Source organism: Telmatherina bonti, assembly GCF_933228915.1.
Source record: "Telmatherina bonti genome assembly, chromosome: 14".
In the NCBI taxonomy this organism is placed as follows: domain Eukaryota; kingdom Metazoa; phylum Chordata; class Actinopteri; order Atheriniformes; family Telmatherinidae; genus Telmatherina; species Telmatherina bonti.
The window spans coordinates 30,940,199-30,963,108 of record NC_136612.1 but is presented as its reverse complement, the minus strand read 5'-3'; the positions used below and the strand labels follow the sequence as shown (position 1 = coordinate 30,963,108).

At 41.4% G+C, this 22,910-nt stretch overlaps 1 protein-coding gene across 1 annotated transcript in view; it reads right to left on the bottom strand.

Moving 5' to 3' along the window:
* Positions 1-17,702, bottom strand: part of shank1 (SH3 and multiple ankyrin repeat domains 1) — a gene marked incomplete at both ends in the record, with an annotated part of 58,191 nt that extends 40,489 nt beyond the window's left edge. The window contains 4 exons of the mRNA XM_079253199.1: positions 2,109-2,217; positions 2,378-2,449; positions 2,994-3,197; positions 17,202-17,702. Of these exons, the coding sequence (XP_079109325.1) occupies positions 2,109-2,217; positions 2,378-2,449; positions 2,994-3,197; positions 17,202-17,702 (886 nt within the window). The remainder of the gene's footprint in view (positions 1-2,108; positions 2,218-2,377; positions 2,450-2,993; positions 3,198-17,201) is intronic.
* Positions 17,703-22,910: the final 5,208 nt, after the last annotated feature.

Here is a 22,910-nt window from a genome sequence, read left to right as displayed (position 1 = left end):
ACTATCAGAAACAGTCAGTGGGAAGCGTGCATAGATAGCCAACTCAAATTAGGTTTATTTATAAAGCACATCTACACACCAGAGGTTTGCCAAAACACAATAAACCTTAACAACAGTAAAATTAAACATATAAAAACACAAAAAATATGCGGAAGACGTGGCACCTAGGATATAGCCTACCACAAAGTGTCCCTGGTCAGAAAACCTCAGTGATCATTGACACACATAGGGACATAAAAAGCCGGTCAAATATGAAAGGCGAAAAATATTTAGAGGTTAATAATGAAGTCTAAAAGTGACTCCACAGCCTGACAAGGAGCCAATGCCGGGAAGCAAGGATTGGAGTTAAACTAAAGCTGAGCGGCTCCATTCTGGATCAAATGGAGGCAATCGAGGATGCAGTCTTTGCATAAGTCCAAGTGGAAAAAATAAAAGCATGAATGACACATGAGACATCTTAAATTTTTTATTCTTTTTTAAACTTTATCCCTGATAAAGTTCCAATGGTAAAAAAGATAGTTTTAGCACTGGTGGTAATCTGTGTTTTAAAGCTTGAATCTCATAAAAGACCACTTCCAGATTCCTAAAACATGTTCACATTGTGTGCTTGAAAGCCAGAAATGGAGAGAATTGGCATGGAAATGGTCACAACATCAAATAACGAATACCTCAAGCTTCTCAGGATTGAATTTTAAAAACTAAAATGATATCCAGATTTTAACATCCTCAAGGTATGACAGTGTTCAGTTCAGTGAATTATTTGACTGTTTTGTTAGCATGAGGTATAAGGAAGGTATAAAACGTTATATTTTTTAAAAGAATAGCTTCCATGTGAAGCAGATACAATGAAAACAGCCAAGGAACAAGAATGGATCCTTGAGGAACCCCACATGATGTAGAAGCTGTGGCAGAAACACCATGTCTGATGCTGACTGAGATACTTCTACCAGTCAAATAAGGCTTAAACCAGTCCGTCACTGAGCCTCCAAGTACCGCAGTTATGAAACTGAAATGAGATATGAAAATAAACTCAGTCCACGGTGTCAAAGGAAGCCCTCAGACCTAAAAGCACGAAAATAGCAGCATGACCAGAAGTAGTATAAAACATGCCTTTAAAATCTTTTTAAAGCCATTTCTGGGATGAGGTCTAAAGTCAGACTCAAATGTCTTCATTAAAAATTAGTTCTCATCTAAAAAGGTCTGAACTTCCTGGCAGACAATTTTCTCTTAAAACCTAGAAAGTTTTGCAGCAGGGGGCTGAAATTTAAAATGTACGTGGAGGTACACAACACACACTTCAGTATAGATACATGCTTCACTTGTTCATGAACACCTTGGCAAAACATTGTAAAATAACATTTTTAGTTATATGAATAAAAGAGGCATAAAGAGGCATAAATGTCCAAAAATCAGTTTCAACATTTCAAATTCCTTTCAGCTATCAGCCCTTCACGACAATGTTTGGGGTTAAAAACACAAAGCATTAAACACCTTCACTGTCATACTGTATGTTAGTACTGCATGCTATGTAACGGGGCTCATCGAGCTCTCTGTTGCCCCCCTGCGTTCTGCAGAGGCAGAGTGTTTAACACCCCTGATCACAGGCTGTGTTTGGTGTTTTGACACTTGCTCTCAGAACGGCTGGAGTGACACAGAGCAACACCCCAAACTGTAAATGAACCGTCTGTTGCACATGCTAATCACTAACAGGATCTGGAAACAGCCACCAAGTCGTGAACAATACTGGCTCAGACTCTCCACAAAGTGTGAGGCCGAGATGTTGGAGAGCTGAGGGCAGAAAACAGAGGAGGGGTGGGGTTCGCAGAGAGTTTACATGGTAAATTTAAACAGCAGGGCGACAGATCACCGAACTGCTGGGAACCACTGCTGATTATATCACTTGAGGCTGTCTAATTGAAAATGGTGTTTGGCACATTGTAGTGACCTTTATGAAGCTTCATCACGCAAGGAGTGATTTCATCTTCATCTGTTATATATGTTCATTTGTAAGCTGTGTTTACAGCTTCATTAGTCCATAATCACTGAATCAATACAGAAACTAAACTATGAGAAAAAAAGATTGATGGTGTCAGTTTTGCTCTCCTTACCACCAGTATCAGCATCCTGGTAGTTAGGATCCAAGCCTTTGTCTAAGAACTTGGCCATCTTGTCTACGGAGCTGGTTTGGATGTAATCCATGAATTTCTTGAGGCTGGCCTGCATATGGATAGAAGGTATTACAAAAGACAATGGGTGGCGTATAAGTACATGTATTCCAGTGCAAAAAGCCTGCAGTACTTGTTTAATCCCCTCAGACTGCACCACATTTGCATGAATGTATTATACATCTTCCAGGTCATGAGCATGGGTTGTATACCTTTGTGTGCAGCTTGGCCAGTTGCTTCTCATCCAAATTGGTCTGCTTGTAAACCCTGGTTTTATAACGGAACTAAACCGGGGACAGAAACAGAGAAAGGAAACAAGGAGTTAATCCCAACACAGAGGGCTTTTGTCCTCAATTCTCACAGCTTTTGGCCTAGATCCATGAAATGGGGCCTGCAGATTTATTGTAGAGACAAGCTTTATCTGGTTTGCTACGCAAGCTTCGTCTTCTACATCACAGAAGGCGAGAAATGTGAAAGGAATACTCTGGCATTACAGCGGTTTAAAACCAGTTTAGAGCCTCTGCTGGGTACAATGCGGCATGAAAAGAAAGTGCCTGTACAGACTGGTGAGAGATCAGCTGGTGTGGCATTTAACAGATCAGGGAAAACAAGATATTTTGGTGTCTTACCTCTAAGAAGTGTGTATAAACAAACATCTCATTCATAAAACTGGAGTTTAAGTCAATTATTTTAGGATTCTTACGGATACTCGTGGGATTTTTCTTGGTTGTACAGAAGAAAAACAGCGACATCTTGAGGACACTTAGGGTATTACACACTGTGTGCAGAATTGAATGCAACTGTGTGAATATGAGACTGGAGCAGTACCTCTAGGTATGGTACCCCTTTTTCAAAGGACTGTGGGTACTCTTTGAGCAGCCGCTCCTCCTCCAGGAACTTGGCGTCATGACCGTCTGTGGCAGGCTGGAACAGACCATAGTTCAGGACATCGCGCAGAGATTCGGTCAGGGAGCACAGCACCTGCTGTTTGGCCTTCCACACGGTGGCATCTGGGTTGAACCGCAAACATTTCTGCAGGACAGACAGACGTAAATGAGACTCACCAACACACAGACACAGCGTAGCACAAAATACAGTAAATGTGGTGTCGTATGCATGTCAACAATAGTAAGATTTTAGAATGCTAAAGATGCAGCTTCTCTGTGTTTATTATTCAGATTAATCAGGGACTTATATAAAATAAAAAAATAAATAAAAAAGATTATTTTTAATTATCATTAAAAAGAAAACTCCAAAAGGAGTAATGTCTTTTTTATGAATACAAAAACTGTGAAAAAGCAACAAATATTCCCAAACGAGAATCTTGCCTGAGGACCTGAAACGGCAGCCTGCCTCATATGGGGTGAAACGATCTGGAATATTTTCTGTGACCATCTGTGCTTTGAAATGAGCAGCAACTCATGCAATGAAGCTAAAACTTGGATCTTTTGAACGTCACTGAACAACAGTAGATGGCGACAAAAGAAACAATCCACTGACCAGTAGACCAGGAGCTTTCTGCATTCTTGTCTTTAAAATCCCAAATAAAACTGTGATTTTTAGCATAAATTGGAACGATTTCCCCCTCATAAACTCATTAAATTGTCATTATTTTATCTAGTTGTCAAAAATAAATTTGCTCCATGAACTCATCAGGGTTATAATAATATATTTGTGAACCACAGACAGGTGAAGGAGATAAAACTATTACAAAGCCTTCGATTAGTCCCTGCAATACTTCGGCCTAAATAACAAAAAAAGAGAAAAGATGTCTGGAACCACCTGGTTTCTCAGACAGCTGAGCAGATGTTTATCCCATCCACAGATGAGCAATACCTGTGACCTACATTCTGTCATCTGCACCATGCATCTTTGTCCAATTTTTCTTAAAAGCTAGCTCTGAAACCCAGGGCACCAACAATGTGTGCACCTGGATCTGCCATGAGAAAATCTAGACCAGGCAGCACAGACCCAGCAGCAGCAGAAGAAGAAGACCAGCATGGCAGTTTCAAAGAGAGATTGCATCAAAAGCTTTGGTGCAGCTGACCCAAAAGTTTGGATGTGGGCTCAGTTGTTATGAATTTGGGTTAACAGTTTCCCATCCAACTATACTCAGTCGCTGTGCAAGTAGATACTTGGTCAAGGATCAAAACTCCTCTCTGTGAAGGAGCTTCAGACCTCTGGTACAGAGATGAGAGGACCTGGAAGACGAGCCGTCTGAACAGCTCGACGTCAGCAGGTCCATATGGCAGCTACAAAGAGACATCATGCTTTCAGTTTGCCAGACTTTACTTAGACTGAATGGTGTGTTGAACACCAGGCACTCATCGTCATCTGCATGGCGTTGGTAACATCATGCTGCGGGCTGCTTCTCAGCAGCAGAGACAGGAAGACCAAAGCAAACCGTCAGCAGACCTCAGAGACCTGAGATCAGAGCTGCAATTCACCTTGGAGAATGACAACGACACAAACCAAACAGTGAGGAGAGCAAAGCAGAGTTCAGGGTGTTTGGAGTGTTTGAGCTCTTCAGCACATATGGACCTCCAAACCCTGCAAGAATCTGCGGATAGATCCGAGAAATGCTTTTGTAATTACACTTCTGCAAAGTCTTAAAATCCAGATGTCAGTTTTTGACTTGGTATAAAATAACATATATCACATTTTAGCTTATAGTTCTATTAAACCAAATACAGCTGATGCAATTAAACAAATCTAAAATGTGTTTTTACCAAAGAGGTCAGTGTGTGTGTACTCAGCCAGTACTTTTATTAAGCTGATGAGTGAGGTTGCTGTCTGACTGCAGTACACTGAAGCTGTTCCCCGCTCGAGCCAGACGGGGGAGACAGTACCGGAGCAAAGTGGGTGAGGAACCCTGGTGGCCTCAGCCAGCAGAAAGTGCTTGAATGTCAGTTTTGTGCAGCTTTCAGTGTCTCCAGCAGGGTCATGAATGGCCAAAACGCAGAGCAGCCCAGAGGCCCAGTCAGCAAAGTGGAACGTAACTCACAACACAGATGGCTGATAGACGGCTTTTGGCAGCGCTGTACTCCACTCCATCTCCTCTTCTCTTTGCCTCGCTCGCTCCACTCGCTCAGAGTGGAGTGGAGCTGCTTTCTGACCTTGAGGCGGCAGCAGGATGATTGGCCCATGCAGAGAGCAGCCAGCTGCAGGGATCTCTGCCTCTCACTGCATTACTGCACGAGCTCTCTTCTCTCGCCAGCACTCCTTTTCTCTCGGAGCATTCATTCATTCATTGTCACTCATCTTAATCTCTTCACTCACACACTCTGACACACATTTCTGTGTGTGCCTCTGTGTGTGTGTGTGTGTGTGTGTGTGTGTGTGTGTGTGTCATACAGAGAGATCTGCACTGAGGGTTTTGTGCAGAGGAGTAACAGCACATTTTCTCTGTCTCTTTTATTCAGTGACTCCGTTTGTCCACAGCCAACACGGTCACCATGGAAACCAGTTCATTAGTGGAGCAAGCTGCTTGTTGCCATAGAGACATCCCTGTGTTCCCTTGGAGATGTGGTACTGGGAAAATGTGCTTCTGCTTGTGATTGTGCTGGTGTGTGAGCATGTGCATCTGTGTGCATGAGCCTTAGTGTGTGTGTGTTTGTGTGTGTGTGTGTGTGTGTGTGTGTGTGTGCGTGTGTGCGTGTGTGTGCATGTCTGTGTGTGTGTGTGAGTATAAGTAGTGTAGCAAAATAGAGTAAAAGGGAGGGCAATCTTTGAAATTTTGTGTACTGGAGAGCACATATATAAAGAGGTGTGTCTGTTTGTATTAGATTAGAAATCTCAAAGTCACACACACCGACAGATACACACACACACACACTTACACACTGCACTTACAATACCATCAAAGGAAGCACTCGAAAATGAATCACAGTCTCAGCAGGAGACAGTAAAGGGAAAGGATTCAGCAGTCATACAGATAATAATTCCCACAGTCAACCACAACAAGATGATGATTTCGCCCTGTGAGACTGAAACCACATGAATTCTGTCTCTGGCCTTGGATGCTTCAGAGTCTCGGACGTTTAGACAAAGTTGTGTTTAACATCATTATCAAATCTTCCAAATGGATTCTGAAAATGGGATTTTTTTTCCTCCACACACTGATTCTCCTCACATTGCAGACATTTCTGTAGTGTTACTGAGAACATAGACAGCCTTGCAGCACAATCCCACCACTCATGCAGCAGCTGAGTGTGTGGAGCGCCCTCTGCTGGGAGGAAAAAAAACCTGTATGCACACTGTGTGATATTGTTCCCCCACTCAAGTTAAAATTTGTGCAACAATGACAGTTGGGAGCCCTTTTGTGTCAATGGCAATGCACAACCTCCATATCTGATAGAAAGTAGACCCAGGAACACACTTCTTTTAGAGGAGGTTGCACTATCAAAACTGATGAAAGTACGAATTATTCTTTATCAGTACAGAATATAAACATTTATCATCATATTGTTGATTTTTTTAGGAACCTGAGGGGTTTTAAATTGTAGGATTTTGAGAACAGATGGCCAAACTGTGCCAAAATGGCCATTTTGGAGTCCTTGTCTGAACTGTCTGTACTAAAACCTCTCTTGTTCTGCTCCACATTATCAAAGTGTGTCTTTGCAGAGATAATGTTCTCGCATTGTTTTATGATCTGATAGACGCTTGGAGCTACAGCTGCAGCTTTCGGACCAGCCAGACTGATATTACAATTAAATTAATTTTAACTGTTCCCTTTACTTTGACTCCAAACATATATGTTGTGTTGCAGAAATATACTCATTTAAAATTTCCCTCAAAAGGCCTTAAAAACAGGCACAAGGCTCAAAGTGCTGATCTAAAAACAATTAAATTACTCCAGCTGAAATATAATTGTCATTCGTGGTGTTTTTGTATAACAGATGAGGCTGTTGTGGTTGTGAATTTTGCACACATCAGGTCATGAAACCGCTGCACTGTTCATGCGAGAGTGGATGTTTTGCATTTCATGATTTATGTGCCTGTTACAGCGCAGACATACAGGGATGAGTAACAATGCAAAGTCCAACAAAGACAAGATGTGCCTTCATTTGCGTGTGTGTGGTTGATTTCAGTGAATGCACACAGTGTTCATCAGATGTGACCTTGCTCGATGAAGCCCTGCTGTCCTTTGCACATCATCCAGATTGTTTGCAGGGATGTGTAAGATGAGCACACATGCACAGAGTATGATCCATCACCAGAGATACACACAGCAGAGGGTAAAGTAAAGTACAAGTAAATATACAAAACAAACACGGACAAACTCTCACTTTTCTCTGATTACATGTCTCTGATTACAAGAGCCTTTTTTTTCCACTTGCATGTTTTCTGGATACGTCTCTTTCATCTGGCATCATTTGCAACCATCATGAAATCTGATCAGGTGTTTACTTTCTCCAGGATCTTCATGTTGTACTTGTTTCAGCTGGCCTGTTTTAATCTTATCATTTGCATGTAAATAACACAAAGTTTCCATAAAATTTTTTAAAAAAAAGTCCTTGAAAAACTGAATCGGAACTAGAAATGTTGTCACTTCTCATGACAGCTTGTACATAACTTGCATATGATGTCTAGTTTTACAGTAAAATGCATTAAAGCCTCTTTTTTTCCCTTTTATTATTCAGATGAAATAGTCTGTCTTGTCTCCTAAAGCTGTGATCACACTTTCCCACTCACATACACCCACTCACTCTGTCCATGCTGCTCTTTATCTTCCCCTACCTATCTCTGTCTTATCCTCCGTCCTCCTTCCCTCTCCCTCCATCTTTCTGGAGCAGCTCTGTCAGTTCTCTATGCAGAAATAAGAGCAACTGCTGTCTCACACACACTTCAGCGCCGACTATCTCGGCCCCTCTGGCCTTTTTCTGCAGGCCAAGTGCAGGGGGACATGGAGCCTTTAATGAGGTCTTTGGGGAAATAAACTCCCACCGAACACACACACACACACACACACACACATCTTACCATTAAACTTTGTTTCTCCTAATTTCTAACTATATTTCTCTTAATTAATTACTCAAACCACCAATTTTCTCTCTAGCACTTAGGATAAAGAACAAATAGATATTTTAGGTATTCCTGTCTTTTTTTTCTCCTATATCTTCATCATCTTTACCCTCATATTCACATGCTGCTCTCTCCCTCCTCCCTTCCTCTATACTCACTTCTTTATTATCCCAGTTCCCGTATTGACCTGTGGGACAACTCATTATATTAACATACAACCTCTGCAGTGTTGTCTAGAGGCCAGGTTGAGTGTGTGTGTGTCCTGCAGTGTGAGTGCTTGGCAGGTACAAGAGTATATTTTAAGGTTTGTCATTGAGCATTTTAGTTTAGAAGTGTGTTTTGAAGCTAAATCCCACCTGAGGGCTGCTGCTTTCACATCAGTTTGCAAGACATCAGCTCAAGTCAAACTGCATCGAAAAACCCATTTGTTTCACACTGTTTAATGCGCTCAGCAGACAAATGCCAGCTTCGCTTCATGTACCTGAATTTGACAATCTAATAAACCTGCAAACAATATTGCCTTGACCTCCCACTGCGAGGGAACGCTACGAAAAGCTCCGACCTGACTGTCACTGTGCACAGAAGTGGGTTACTGGAAGTGGAGCTTTTTAAATCAGTAACCAGTTGCTAAGAGGGTATCTGAGTCCACAAATGCATCAAATAAAATGTTGCTTCTTGTCTGCCTTTCCTGCTGCAAATGAGTTGAAAGAGTGGCATGAAGTCTCTCTACATCCCCGCTGATCTTGAAGTGACAGCCAGTAGATGTGGGTGGTGCATGAGCTTCAGTGTTTTATTGGGCTTAAGTGGTGGGAGCAGTGATGGCGGGGTTGAAAGACAAGCTCTTATAGACAATGCTCATACAGCAAGCCTTAATGCCAGTTCCAGAGTTTTTGCACACTTGTTGATATTAAAATTTCAGACTCCAGTGTGAACCGTCTACAGCAGGGGTGGCAAACTCAAGTTCACAGAGGGCCAGAGTTAAAAAGAGGAACAAAGTAGAGGGCCAAACTCATTTTTTATTCAGAAAGGGACAGCTATTATTCATGTTTTTATTATCTTTGAGATACAGTATTTTTCTAAACATTTTTAAATGTTAAATAATAGTAGGGGTGGGAAAATCGAATCCAAAGTCGGGATTTTTTTTGCTTCACAATTTTAAAATCGATTTTTTAAAAATATATAAAAATGATCCATTATAAAATTTTTTGCCATTTTTATTGTTTTTATTGATCTTTTTACTCGTTTTCTTGGGCATTATAGCAGCAGAATGATGGTCTGGCGACTGAGTTGTTTTTCCTAATTGAAATCAAGAAAAATGACGAGCAAAAACATCCATTTATTTTGTTTTTAATCTACAAAAATCAGCAATATCGAAGAATTGTGAGAATCGCAATTTAAATCGAATCAGCACCCAACAAATTGGAATCAAATCGAGACAGAAGCATATCGTCACAGCCCTAATAGTTAGGCCTGTTTATGCTTAAACGCTGAACCTAGAACATTGTTTTGTTTTGTTTTTTGTGAAAAAAAACCCTGAAATGTAAGGCCTCTATATCTGGAACTTTATATTCTTTTTAATTGTAACTTAAATCTTTTCATCACAGACCATCAAAGCCAACACCTAACAAAAAACAAAAAAAAAAAACATTATCCCTTTCAACTTTGAACAGACCATTCCTTCGGTCAATAAAATCATATTTATCCAGTTTAGTAGGGCGTTTTCCGGTCCGGAGTCTAGCACCAAGACAGCATTGTGGGATTTGTAGTATTAGTGGTACGTGCGCTGTATAATGGATCAGCGGGCAAGACTTAATACATATTTGAAATCCTCTCGCGGGCCGAATATAATTGTAATGCGGGCCAAAATTGGCCCGCGGGCCTGAGTTTGACATGTCTACGGCCCTGAAGCAACTCACATGTATGAAGAAGAAGTGACGTCACATGCTAGCCTTTGCATCCATCGTGAAGTCGGATGAAATGTGACATGAATGTTCAGGTTGCTCTGAAAGACGTTGGATGTGGATCTAATTTAGATCCAGATATGAAAAAGGGCCGCGTCTGGTTTGAAAGTGTCTGATTTGTGATATTCAGACCATCATAAAAAAGCCAAATATGGGTCACATATGGGGGTAACATCACATCTGTCTGCAGCGTGAATGCAGACCTAGAGTCTTTCTCACACTGCTGAGCATGAACCGGGTTGTAGAAAGCTTTATAAAGAAACTGGGGCAGCTGTAGCTCAGGAGGAAAAGCAGCCGTCTACCAACCAGAAAGTCGGTATATTTATTCCACATTTCCCCTGACCACATGCTGAAGTGTGCTCGACCCAGACACTGACCCCAACATTACCTGTGGATGTGTCTATCAGGCTGTGATCAGGTGAACAGAAGCGCCGTATGAGTCTGTTGTTGGACATTGTGACAAACTACTTGAAGTGATCAACGTGAATATGAAAGCACCATATAAATACAGGCCGTTTCACAAAGTAGATTAAAATAATATGAAAAGATCCTGCAAGCTGCGATGTGAAGGCTCCTTTAACTACAATCCCAACTATTTTATTTGGTTGTTAAATTGCAAGTTTTAATTTCAAGTTTTCATGAAATCAAACATATTCAACACTGTATTGGGATAAGTAGGCAAAGATAGTGGATGGACAGATCATTTTTTTTGTTTGTAAATTAATCTTTCAGAAATACGACTTTATCTAGTGCAACATAAGCCATGAAAAACACGTTTTCTGCAGCCTCGATAATCATGAAGTAGTATGCGATAGTTGATTATGCTATGCTAATTATACCATGCTAAGTAATAATTCTGCTGTCAATGGCATCAAAATATAAAGAAAAAACAGTTGAATAAGATATTTTAGTGGGGCTGATAATGGGAACCAGTACTACATTTATTTTAGGTAATTAGCCAAATAGCATTTCTTGGAGGAAATCAGAGAGACAATGTGTAGAATATAAAGACAACAACAAAAATAAACAAAAACAAAAAACATGCAAATAGGCAAAAAAAAAAAAAAGATTGAATACTCTTTAATAATCCTAAAATCCTTTAATGTTTGACCCAAAAAACAATATCTGAAGAGCTTATTTAATAAAATAAAAATTAAAGTAAAGAAATGAACTGAAGTGATTTGCGTGTTTGTGCACTGCAGTTTATTTGGTTTCCACCAGGGGGCAGAAGATAAGTTTTAGATTATGTACAACAGGGTTAAGATTTTGGGGTTTTTTTTTTTACCGTAAAGTGATGCATCAGGTCTCTGAAACTGAATAAATAGTTGTATGTCTCATAAACTAATATCTTATCCATAAATTAACATGCACAATCAATAATAACTGCTCAAAAGGCTCGAGTCATGTTTTTACTGTCATGATGCCTCAAATCTTTTCAGTGTTGAAAAGTCTGAACTGCATGCAGGTCACATGACACCTTCTCCTATAAAGCCATGCAGACGTAACAGATGCTGTGTGCAGCTTAGCATGGCTCTGTTTTAATGTGCAAGACTCTTCTGTAGCTGTACCTTTCTGCCAGGGGTGTCCAAAGTCCGGCCTCGGGGGCCGCTGTCCTGCAGGTTTCCATGTATCCCTGCTTCAACACATCTGGCTCACATTAAATGGATCCAACAGAGATTAAGTTCTGCACAATGACTGAGTCATTTGAGTCACCTGTGTTGCAGCAGGGATACATGGAAAACCTGCAGGATTGTACCTTTTGAGGCTTTAAATATCGCTGGAGACTCTCCAGTTTCACGGTACTAATACATCCCCATACCATTAGAGATGCAAGTTTTTCATCTGGATGGTGACAACAAGCCAGAATGACTCTTTTCTCTTTAGTCCAAAAAATATTGTGCCCGCGTTTAAAATAAATGAATCAAGCTTTTATTTGTCTGTTTAGATCTTACTTCACCCATTAGTCCATTTTACCTTCGATTAGCCTGTAAAGATGGCAACATTTCCGCACCATGTTCACAGGATTGCTTCCTTTTGGCAAGACAAAACTGTAACTTGCATCAGTTGTTGGCAGAGCAAAACATCATCTCTGTGCTTCATGCGTTTGACAGAAGTGACTTCAAAAGTATCTTTAAAAGACAAGATTTCATGCAGTGCAATTCTCTATATGAAATATTCTAAATAAAAAAAATAAAGAAAGAAAGAAAGTGGGTTATTTTTAAGGCTGGATATATACTTTACTTCATGTCTGATGTGCTAGTAGGGATTTGACCCTTACACACACCTGTCTCTACGAAAGTGTCCATCACACAGAGTTGTGTGTCACAGTGCAACAAAAAATCTGTCATAACACCCGGACATGCCTGCTTCTTTCTGCCATTAGATGACAGATGAGACAATTCTGCATTTCACTTTCACCCAAAACAGCCAGGATTTAATCTACATTTAGTAATGCTTCAAATTCCCTCCAAACAGCCTGAACAGCAGACTGGCAGAGCGCTCTCCGGGAGTGTTCGTGCACCAGCAGTGGAGTCTTTACTGAGAGAGACACCACAGCAGGTTGTTCAGCTTTATTAGTGGCGTTTTGAAGCAGTAAAGGTAAATGCCTTCGTAGGGAAAGAGATTGTGTTCCCAGATGCTTTATCTGAACACTTTGTGGAAATGTTTCCAACGAGAAAAGAGACTGTTTTCATGTGCCATTAAACACCCTGCATTTCAGACAAAACTATCAGTAAGAACACCAACGGATGTTTGAGTTTCAGGTTTGCTGTCGCCTGAGAACGAGAAAAAAACATTTGACAGCCTCTCCGGATTCTGAAAATATGAGAAAGTAGCTGAAATGGTCCCTCAAAGGCAGGCTATACTTTACAATATTCCCTCGGTTTTAAGATTAAATGCAGTGTGATGTGCACCACTTAAATCTTTACATACATTTTCATATCAGTCGATTTGCTGAGGTTAATCTGTCATCAAACGCATCGTTTCAGATGTACACAACACAAATGGTTGGTAAATATCAGATATTATAGGTATATTTAGGCAAAAATAAATAGAATTATTACTCATTTGTGTATCTACAAACGTACAGTACTCATTCCACATCTTCCCCTCTCAATTCATAACATCTGCACATGTGCAGTACAGTCAATCCCTTGTCTCATTACAGCACAATTAAACAGCAATTAGAATTTATTGAGGGTGAATTAGCTGACATGTAGAACAGACTTGATATAATGAGAGTATGAAGAGAGACATGTGGGAGAGGAAGAGGAGGATGGAGGAAGCACGAGTTGAACAAAAGAGAAGAGAAGCTCAGATTTTCACTGTGAAGGAACAGAAAGACGCCGTAAGAGGGGAAAAAATGGCATGAAAAGGTTGAAGCGAGACAGGATGAGAAAAACAGCCAGATACAGAGTAAATGTCGGTGATGGGACAGTTAGAACTCCCATCATGGCAGGGAGTAGGACGATATGTCCTGAGTCTGTACATGTTGGCAGCCAGTCTGTACGCTCACCGATTAGCTTTTTCATTTGTATGTCGGTCTGAACATCTGAGAGCATCGGTTCACAGGCAGAAAATGACTGATAAATAGCTTTAAAAAAATAAGTAAATAAAAGCGTGCAGGGGTAATCTAGGGTGACCTTGATTTTTTTGAGTAAATGAGAAATTTGGCAAATGCATTTAACCCTTTGAGCACTGTGCCTATTTTTTATGCCTCTGCTTGAAAATTCCATACCATAATGAAATGAGTCCATCTCTGCAAGCACAGGGTCTGATTGGATTCTTCCTGAGTCAGAATCATAGACTGTATACAAAGAGATGGACGGAGTCTCTGTGATGTCACCCATAGGTTTCTGAAGACCTGCGTTGAAGCTCGGTGGGCGGTTCCTACCATCGCCATGTTGGCAGCGTCATGCATGTCGTCTCGCCCGGAAAATACAAATATGGGCAAAGAGGTGGAGCTGAGAGGGGAGCCGTGAGCGTCATGGTGGATGACTCTGAGCTTTCTGTAGCTAAAAGCTAACGGAGCTAACCCGGAGATAACAGGAGCTAACCAGCTAACGGAGGTAAGCGGGCTAAAGCTAAGTTACATTGTTAACCGGCTAAAAACCGCAGTTGTTCTACGTTCTTCTTACTTGAAGCGGGAGATCGGGTACCTGTCAATCAAAAGGACACGCCGCTAAATATGCCGAACTTTGAGATTAAATTACTTTAAAACGGGCAAGTTAGAAAAAAAATTCACTCCCCCCCACAGTTGTCATGAAGGTAAACCTGACCTATTAAACCTAAAATGGATTTTTGAACCAGGCTGTTTATTTCAGCTGTGAAGTTGGTCTTTTAACATGGGACTCTGGGGATTTGCTCTGTTTTGGAGCCCCTAGTGGATGAAGGGGGAACTGCAGTTTTATGCACTTCCACATAGGCTACACTTTTAACTGCCAGAGGTTGCCGCTTGGTCAGAATACAGGGAACACTTCTGAGATTTGTTAAAACATAAAGAACAAATCAACATGGCACGTAGCATGAATGAAAAAAGTTAAAAACTTGCCTTAACAAAACCCTTTCAGGATGAATATTCCCGTGGAAGGACGCTGCTGCAGCTTTAAACCGCCATTACATCACACAGTGTGAACGTGTGAACATCATTTCTGCAAAAGCCAACTTTAATAAAGTAAAGCAAAGCAGGATAAGAAATTTATTCCAGACAGTTAAAGCGAAGTCTCCACGATGGCCATTTTGGCACAGCTTGGCACCATCTGTTCTCACACATTTTAAAAGGTTAAAGCCTCTGAGGCCATTAAGTGAAATATTTGATAAATCCTGGCGACAACGGAAGCATAAAGTCATGCTTCATGTTGTGGCCACTGTTCTCGCTTGGATGAGCTGGAAGATGTGGTTTTTGTCATTGTGAGTTATGCCTCAATAACTTAGAATCATCTGAGAAAACGACTAAACTAGCTGGTCTCTTGAAGCGTGTGGGAGACAGACCTCTACTAGAGCAGACTGGTTAAACTGAGGATGGTAGAAAACCCATCTGTGGTGTCCGTTTTACGTCTCTGTACTTTATTCATTCAGCTTTATTTCTATCTGTCTGCTTCACTTTATCCATCTGAATTCATCCAGTTACTCCCTCATCTGCTTCCCTCCATCTTCTCTGATCTTCCTCTCTCTTTGTCTGCTTTCATCAACCTTCATCTCGGTCTTTCATTTACGTTTTGCTTACCTCTTTCTGTGTCCCCTCTAGGTACCACAGTCTGCCTCCATGTATCGCTGTTAGTGTGTGAAGGGTTTATCTCGTTGCTGAGATTTTGACCTGAAGCATGAGTAAGCGTTCTCCTCCCAGTTGTTCTCGTTCATCCATCTCTTAACACTTAAACTTTGATGGCGATTTGTTAGAATAAATAGATACTGGTGAATTATTTATGGATGCCTTTAGAAAAGAAAAACATTAAATCGAGCGCACACGAGCATGCACAACAACCACATACTGCTGAAAACACCCATGCATAGATCAATAATAAATCACACCGCAGCGAGAGGGAGGAAGAAATATCGAGTGAGGCGTTTATGGTGCACTTAGGTGGTAAATATAACATATCAAGACGTATAAACGTGGGAAATAAGAAATATATTTATTTCATTTGGAACTTTTTATGTGTTGCTCATGATGTGATCTGATTGCTTTGCAGAATGGTGAGAAAAAAAGGAGCAATATGTGGAAAAGCTGGTCTTTTTTTTATGTCACTTATGTGCATTGTCGGCGCTTAACATCCATGATTTTCTGCTCATCGTGATTTAATGATCAGCTTTTCTGAGATAACTCATCCCAGAAGCTGTGTGGAACGTGGCTGCTTCATCTCTATGAGTGCAACACACATGGAGACAGCTGCAGCTCCAATTCATGAAGCCCATTTAGACGCAGTTCTGAATGAGGCTTTTTACACTGCCATGATGTAAGACCACATCTGGGAAAGAGAGAGATTGCAGATTGATCTATCATGACTCAGGAAAGCCCTCCAAAAAACCCGACACACTGAAAAGGGCTTTTCACTGCTTGCTTTATTGCACCATATAAAAAGCTCTTCTGGCAACATAAACTAAGTGGCTATGCTTCTCTTTCTGTTTGCCTCCTCTCCGCACTTCAGCTCCTCTCTTTTTGAGTTTCTCTCTGAAGCCTTATCCTGCTCATAATGCTTAAGAATCAAATTCTTTCATGTGCATGGCTCTTTCATGCATTTTCGTTGTGCATCTCAAACTCCACAGCTCTTCCTGAAGGAAGCTGGGTCACCTTGAAAGTCTCTCTCTCTGATTAGTAACTGTGCTGATGACTGTTCGTGTTTCTCTCAGTTATTTATTTCATTTTTTACTGATGATGCAGTAAGAGAATCAAACGAATGATCCTCTGGGATCCGCAGTGTTTTTACTGCACTGAACTTTGCACTTTGCGACTGAACTGAGCACATTTATCGTAATGCGCATATGGATGGGTTGTGAGAAAATTAGTTTCAATGCACAGAGGCAGCATACGGCTCCCTTATACCCTAAACTCCTGTGCAAAGTCCTGGGAACCATGTTCTACGTGCATATAGTCAGTTCAGAGCCATGAATAATCTACAGAAGATTTGAGACAAATGCAACTGAATGGTTTCGATATTTCTTTCCATTAACAATAAAAGCCCTTTTCTTTGCTGCTCTGCAACTTTAGCTTGTAAACAGGAAACTCATCCACCCAATTTATCGATTCACTCTTGTCATCTTTATGGGGTCCCAGAGCAAGGTCAGGCGCATTTCGTGGTTTTGCTGTTTCATGAAGTGAGTGTGCTGTAACGCTGCTGGAAAGGACAGTTTGCACGTGTTCGGAGTGTTAATGCAGGGAGCTGTCGGGGTCACCACATATGTACCCCACCTCTCTTCCCAAAGCCTCACCTCCAGTTTGCAGCAGAGGTTTGTTAGCATGAGAAGAATAAAACAACACTGATGTACTTGAACAGTTGAGAACAAACCAGGGACTGAGACCCCCCCACCCCCCTTGAGAAGTAGCCAAACTGACCGTTTGCTTTATGTCTGGGATCCCAATGCGAAACACCATCATGGCAATGTGGGCGTCCTCAGATGGCACTGTGCTGGCGCTGCGGTCCTTCAGCCTCCTCTGCTGCTGCTGTATCTGATTGGCCGTTTGGTGTGTGGGTCCAGGATTGGACGAATAGGGGTTAGATGTGTGTCCTGGGTTCCCTGGCCGGTTCTGGCGTTCCCCGGCGGGTCGACCAGCCATTTTGCCAGACTGCCTGTGGGCCTCCCCTCTGCCCATCCGAGACAGACCCCCTCGTCTGACCTCTTCAACCAACTCCTCCTCATCATCCTCTTCCTCCCCCTCCAGCTCGCCATTTTCCTCTTCCTCCCTGTCCTCATCACGCTCATCGTCTTCCATTTCTTCTTCCTCTTCTTCCTCCTCCTCTTCTTCGTCCTCCGCCCCAGGATAGAGATGTCTATTGTTACCCAGCATCCTCTGTTGTTCCTCGTCGCTGGACAGGGGGCTAAATGGCATCGTCATTGCGACAGGGAGGGCGGTACTGCTGGCAACACCATCATTCCCAGAGAGACACTGCATGACAAGATTAAAACAAGACAATAATCAGAAGCTAAATTTCTTTTATCACTTCAAGGTGCAGCTACATCATTGTTTGATCAAGCCTGATCTCTATGGGAACAGACATGCAGGATGTCTCACATCATGATGGCATTTTATTCACAAGTCATGCACACACGAACCCACTTGGCCTGTTCATTTTCACCTTGAAGCGTCATGCAGAACATGCAGAATCCCTTCCTGTGCTGCAGCAATCTGAGCCTGAGATTTAGACATGTGAACCCTGCACGATATCCTCATATTTATTATTTATCTGTTTTTGAAGCTAGATGGTAAACAACAACAAAAACATAAAACTGCTGGTTTTGCAATCAGTGCTGAGACTGAACCTTTAAACCACGACACACAGAAGATAGTCTGATAGAAAAACCACTCATTGGTGGATATAAAAGACATTAAACAGTGTATTTGCCACGAAGGAGCTTTGATCCAAGCATTTCAATAATAATACCTCTAATTAGTGCATCTTTCAGGGGAAAAAATGGCACCTTTTTCACAAGAAATGTTAAAATGCATTTGTGGAAAATTTGAGCAAAATCATGTTTTACCAAAAACAAAACTGTAATTCTTTTCATTTTGGATGAACTGCAAGTTTTAGAAACTGTGAGTCAGTGTGGATCTTTAAATAATTTAACATCTGCCTTGTTTGAAAAGAGAGGTATAAAAAAGATACAGTGAAATAGATGTATTATACAAGGAAATGCAAAATAAATGCAAACATCATCTTCTGTTTACATCTGTGCGTGTTTCATTCAGATACTCATCAGCAATTCATCCGAAAAACACGAACTCTTGCTCTAGCCATCCCTATAATAGAGTCAGAAAGCCACTTCAGATTACGATTACAGATCTGTCCCTGAAGGCATCTGTTTGGCTCTGCGTGCTGTTGCCGGATTTTCAGCACCGGACAGCTCCGCTCCCAGCAGCTGAATAACCAGCAGCAGGCGGACTCGTTTATGTAGCGATCAATCAGCAGAGAAAGACGCTGCTGGCAGATTTACATCAACAAAAGGCCAAAGTACCTCAAATCTGATATAATTACACAAATGTATGCAAGCAACTGAAATTACGAGTCACTAAGCAGAATCAGATTTTACATACAGATGAGCAAATCTCTCATCGTTGATCTGGAAACCAAGCAAAGACAAATCCTGGCAAAACTAAAATGCAAACAATGTTTTCTCATCAGAAAATTTAACTGCAGGGGGAAAAAAAAAAAGAAGAAACGAACAATCAGGAGACTTTAAATTATAAATGGACTTCTGTTGTGTGTCTGTGTGTGTGTATGCATGAGTCACGAGGCAGCTAAGAGACATGAGAGGATGCAAAGCCGCGTTGTGATGGAGAAAAGTGTTAGACATATAATGTCAAGGCTTTTCTCATGAGACTGAGACTTCATAACAGCAGCTGTCCAGCTAGACAAGGAACATAACAGAAGCACCAAATATGAGGTGGCGGAGGGAACTGAGGTCGAGGAGTGAATGACAGGGTCGTACGTATAAAAAATATGCTTTTAAAGATGTTATTTGCAACGCTATCAAGTACTAAAAATGTTCGAGTGAAGGGAGAATTTTGCACCTCTCAGTATTATAACCTGCCAGAACGTTTTCTCAAGTCAGGTATGATTTCTTTTTGCAGTGCCGGTGGAGAGGTATCTGCCTAGTAGAAGAAAACTTTAAAAGAAGCTGGAAGTTTTGCCACATTATTTTCTCTGATATATGAACAAAAGAAAAAAAACCTCAGATTTTAGCCTGAATTTGAAGCTAAACAGCTTAAAGAAAGTCAGGAGTGCACCTAAAGTCCAAATCCTCTGCAGAAGCAATGCAAAGGATGAAGACCTCATGCTTCTGAAGCTGAAGTAAGCAAATACTGTGTACATTATGCACAAACTGGCAACATGTAAGCAGATGTAAACATAACCTTGTTCTAGTTTTTAAAGCCTTCTGCATATTTAAAATCTCCAGGAAAGGTTAAAAAGGCCTCCCTTTAATGTAGATTAAAATTAATGAGGTCTCTCGTATCAAGCTGTTCCAAAGACGCAGCAGAAGACGAAATAAATTCAAAGGGAGCTGGAGAGATAAAGCAGAAAGCAGGAAGGAGAGAAAGAAGGGGTGATGATGGGGCGGGAGAGGGAGAAGGCGGCTGGAAACCAAACTGTTTGAGGATTTAAATGAATGAAAAAGACAACAGCGGAGAGAGAAAGTGAAGACAAGAGAGCAGTGAGGTTTCTGCAGACTTGTCAGAAACTGACCAACCAGAGAAAGGTGCACGCAGAAGATAACAAATGAAAGCGAACAATCAGAATTTTTTTGCATAGCGCTGAGTAATCAGAGATAAGAGGGGCTAGACGGGGAAGCAGCGAGTTAGGAGAGACAGAATGAAAGCAGGAAAAAAAAGGCAGAGTTAATGAAAAATGAAAAGAAGGCTCAATCCCAATTCCTCCCCTTGGCCGTACTCGACTTGACCCCTCCTTTCTGAAAAGATAAGGTGGTCCTTCTCTTTTGGTTTGAGTCAAGGGGTATCAGGGATCTCGCCAACCAAATGGCTCCCAGTGCCCCCAGCTTGCGAGGTCTAACTGGCCACTACTCCTTGATCCCCTGAAGAAAAGACGTCTGATCTCCTGTGAAAATGAAGAGGAATTAGGATTTAGCTTAAAAATAAACGACCATCTGAACAAACTGGGAACAAACTGGGACAGTTGTTACGAGCACTTTGTCTGCATGTAGAAGCAAACTGCATCTCTGTAGCTGCACCTCCTCTGTGACATTTGTTTCGTTCCTTTTTCTGATGGTTTCTGCGGTGCATCTTCTGGACCGCATGGAGGTGGGGATTATTGTCGGAAACTGTGTAGGAACAGGGGTACATGGAAAACCTGCAAGACAGCAGCCCTTGTGGACTGACATCGGACACCCCTGCTCTGCATTATTCCTTGTAATCCCATTGCATTAAATTTACCAGCAGGTAAACACAGATCTCCCTATGTAGAGTCCATCTACACATGTCAGCTCAGACTGATATCAGTCAGATAGAAGAAATAATTCTCCACATAAACTGGTGTCTCCAGCGTGTCTTGTCTCTAAAAGACTGTGTTTAACACATTTCGGATGTTTGTTAGACATCAACAACCTATAAAGACCCAACTCGTGTAAAAATGAGCAGATAAGTCCAATTATTTGAAAATGAGGTCTTTATTTGTCGCTTTAACTAAATGTACATTTTTAGGGATATTTACCATTTATTACCATGTGATATGTCAAACGCTTTACGGTAAAATCTTCGGCTCTCTGGTGTTCATTAGTGCGTCGTTTGTATCATAAAGTGATGCCAAATGTCTCAGAAACTGTATGTATCATATGTGTCATGGTGAGTTCTTATGAGTTAGGCCAGGAAGTGAGAATTAGAGAAGCCAGAAGAAGTCAGTGGATGATAAAAGCAATCACTGAGCAGAAGATGCAGGTATTCATTCAAGTCTGAAGAAAACTCTGGACTGATGTTGTTGCAGACTTCAGATTACTGTAGGATTCATGTTCTGGGAACCATGAATGCCAGCATGAAAATTCACTAATTCCATCTTATTTTTATCAACACATCTGAGAGACAAATCAGAAGCAACTAATCCTGAAACGATGCTGCAAGCGAAACAGCCATGAGTTTTAGTTAAAGGGAAAGATCAGATGACACACGTGGCTGACTTAAAGTGGGAAAATCAGGAAAAAAAACAGGGTGGAAAGAGGGAAGGGAGCTTGTGTTTTAGCAGAAAAATGTTGAAGGAAGAAAGAAGTCGAAGGCGGGAACAGAGGTACAAAGTCTCAGGACTGGATGGCTGCGAGCAGAGAACAGTAGCAGGCTGAGAGCATGAGGGAGGACTTGAATCACCAAACCTTTGCCAAGAGTGTTTGGTCAACGCTGCCAAACCATGAGTCAATCCTGACATCCACTGTTTTTAGATCTGAACTTTCCCCACATTTCCAAGTCAAATGATTGAAAAGAGTCAGCCTTTCAGTGGAACTTCATCGATGTCAGAAATGCTAAACGGCTCCATGATGTGATAATATTTATTTAACCAAGAAGACCTCCTTAAAGGAGACATTTCACTGCAGATTTTAACAACCTGATAAAGCCACCCACACCAGACGGCGACCGCAGCCGTCTCAAATGACAAACTGAAAGGAAATAGCACAAAAAGACCTGCCTGCCAGTCATTCTTGGCTGTTTATTCTTATTTTCATGATGGATATTAGTCTGACACCAAGAGAGGGAGCAGAGAAAATGAAGGTGAAACTAAAAAGCACCAACTTTTGAGAGAATCACTCATCGTCAGTTTAGCTGGAACAGGTCAGGAGGGATGGGAAATTACGAGAGAGAAAGTGATAATCAGGTCCCGAGAGGAAAGTCATGACTCACACATTAAAGACCCACATAATGAATGTGTTTGAGAGCTTATGTGTGTCTATCAGAGTAATGATGAAGAGGACGATGGAGTGATCAGATGTTGCTTGATGCCAACGAGTGATAATAATCTGCTCGTCTTCACACCTAGCTGTTAAAAATCTTTATCTCTCACCGCTGCTTCAGTTTCAGGTCAGATCAGTCACTCTTTTAGTGGGTTCACCAGCTTGAAATGACGTTAACCCTGCTCACCCTCGCCTCATTGAGCAGTCAGAGGTTGGCGTCACAGGGGTTAGCTGAGGCTGGAATGTACCATGGGTTTTCTTTTTATACAAAACTCCAAATCATGTATGATGTTCTTCAGCCAGTACTGGCAACGGATATGTAGTCAGGTTTCCTCCTGACGAATGCCTCAGAGATGTAAGAGATCATAAAGAAAGCAGTATTCAGCCATTTACACGACTATCGACTGATCAGATAATTCTGATAACCTGGTTTGATACATCTACATGCACTTCAGACAAACTTTGTCCACATTTCTGCATCATTTATCGCACTTCTTTCATAGTGATTGTGACTTTTATAGTGATTACATAACAGTCTTAGCATTAGCTGCTAATGTGGGAGCTAACAAGCTGCTTTAATGCTTTGCATTGGATTTCTTTCATCTCTGCTTTTGCACGCCATCTTGTTTTTCTTTTGTGTTTAAATCACGTTAGGATG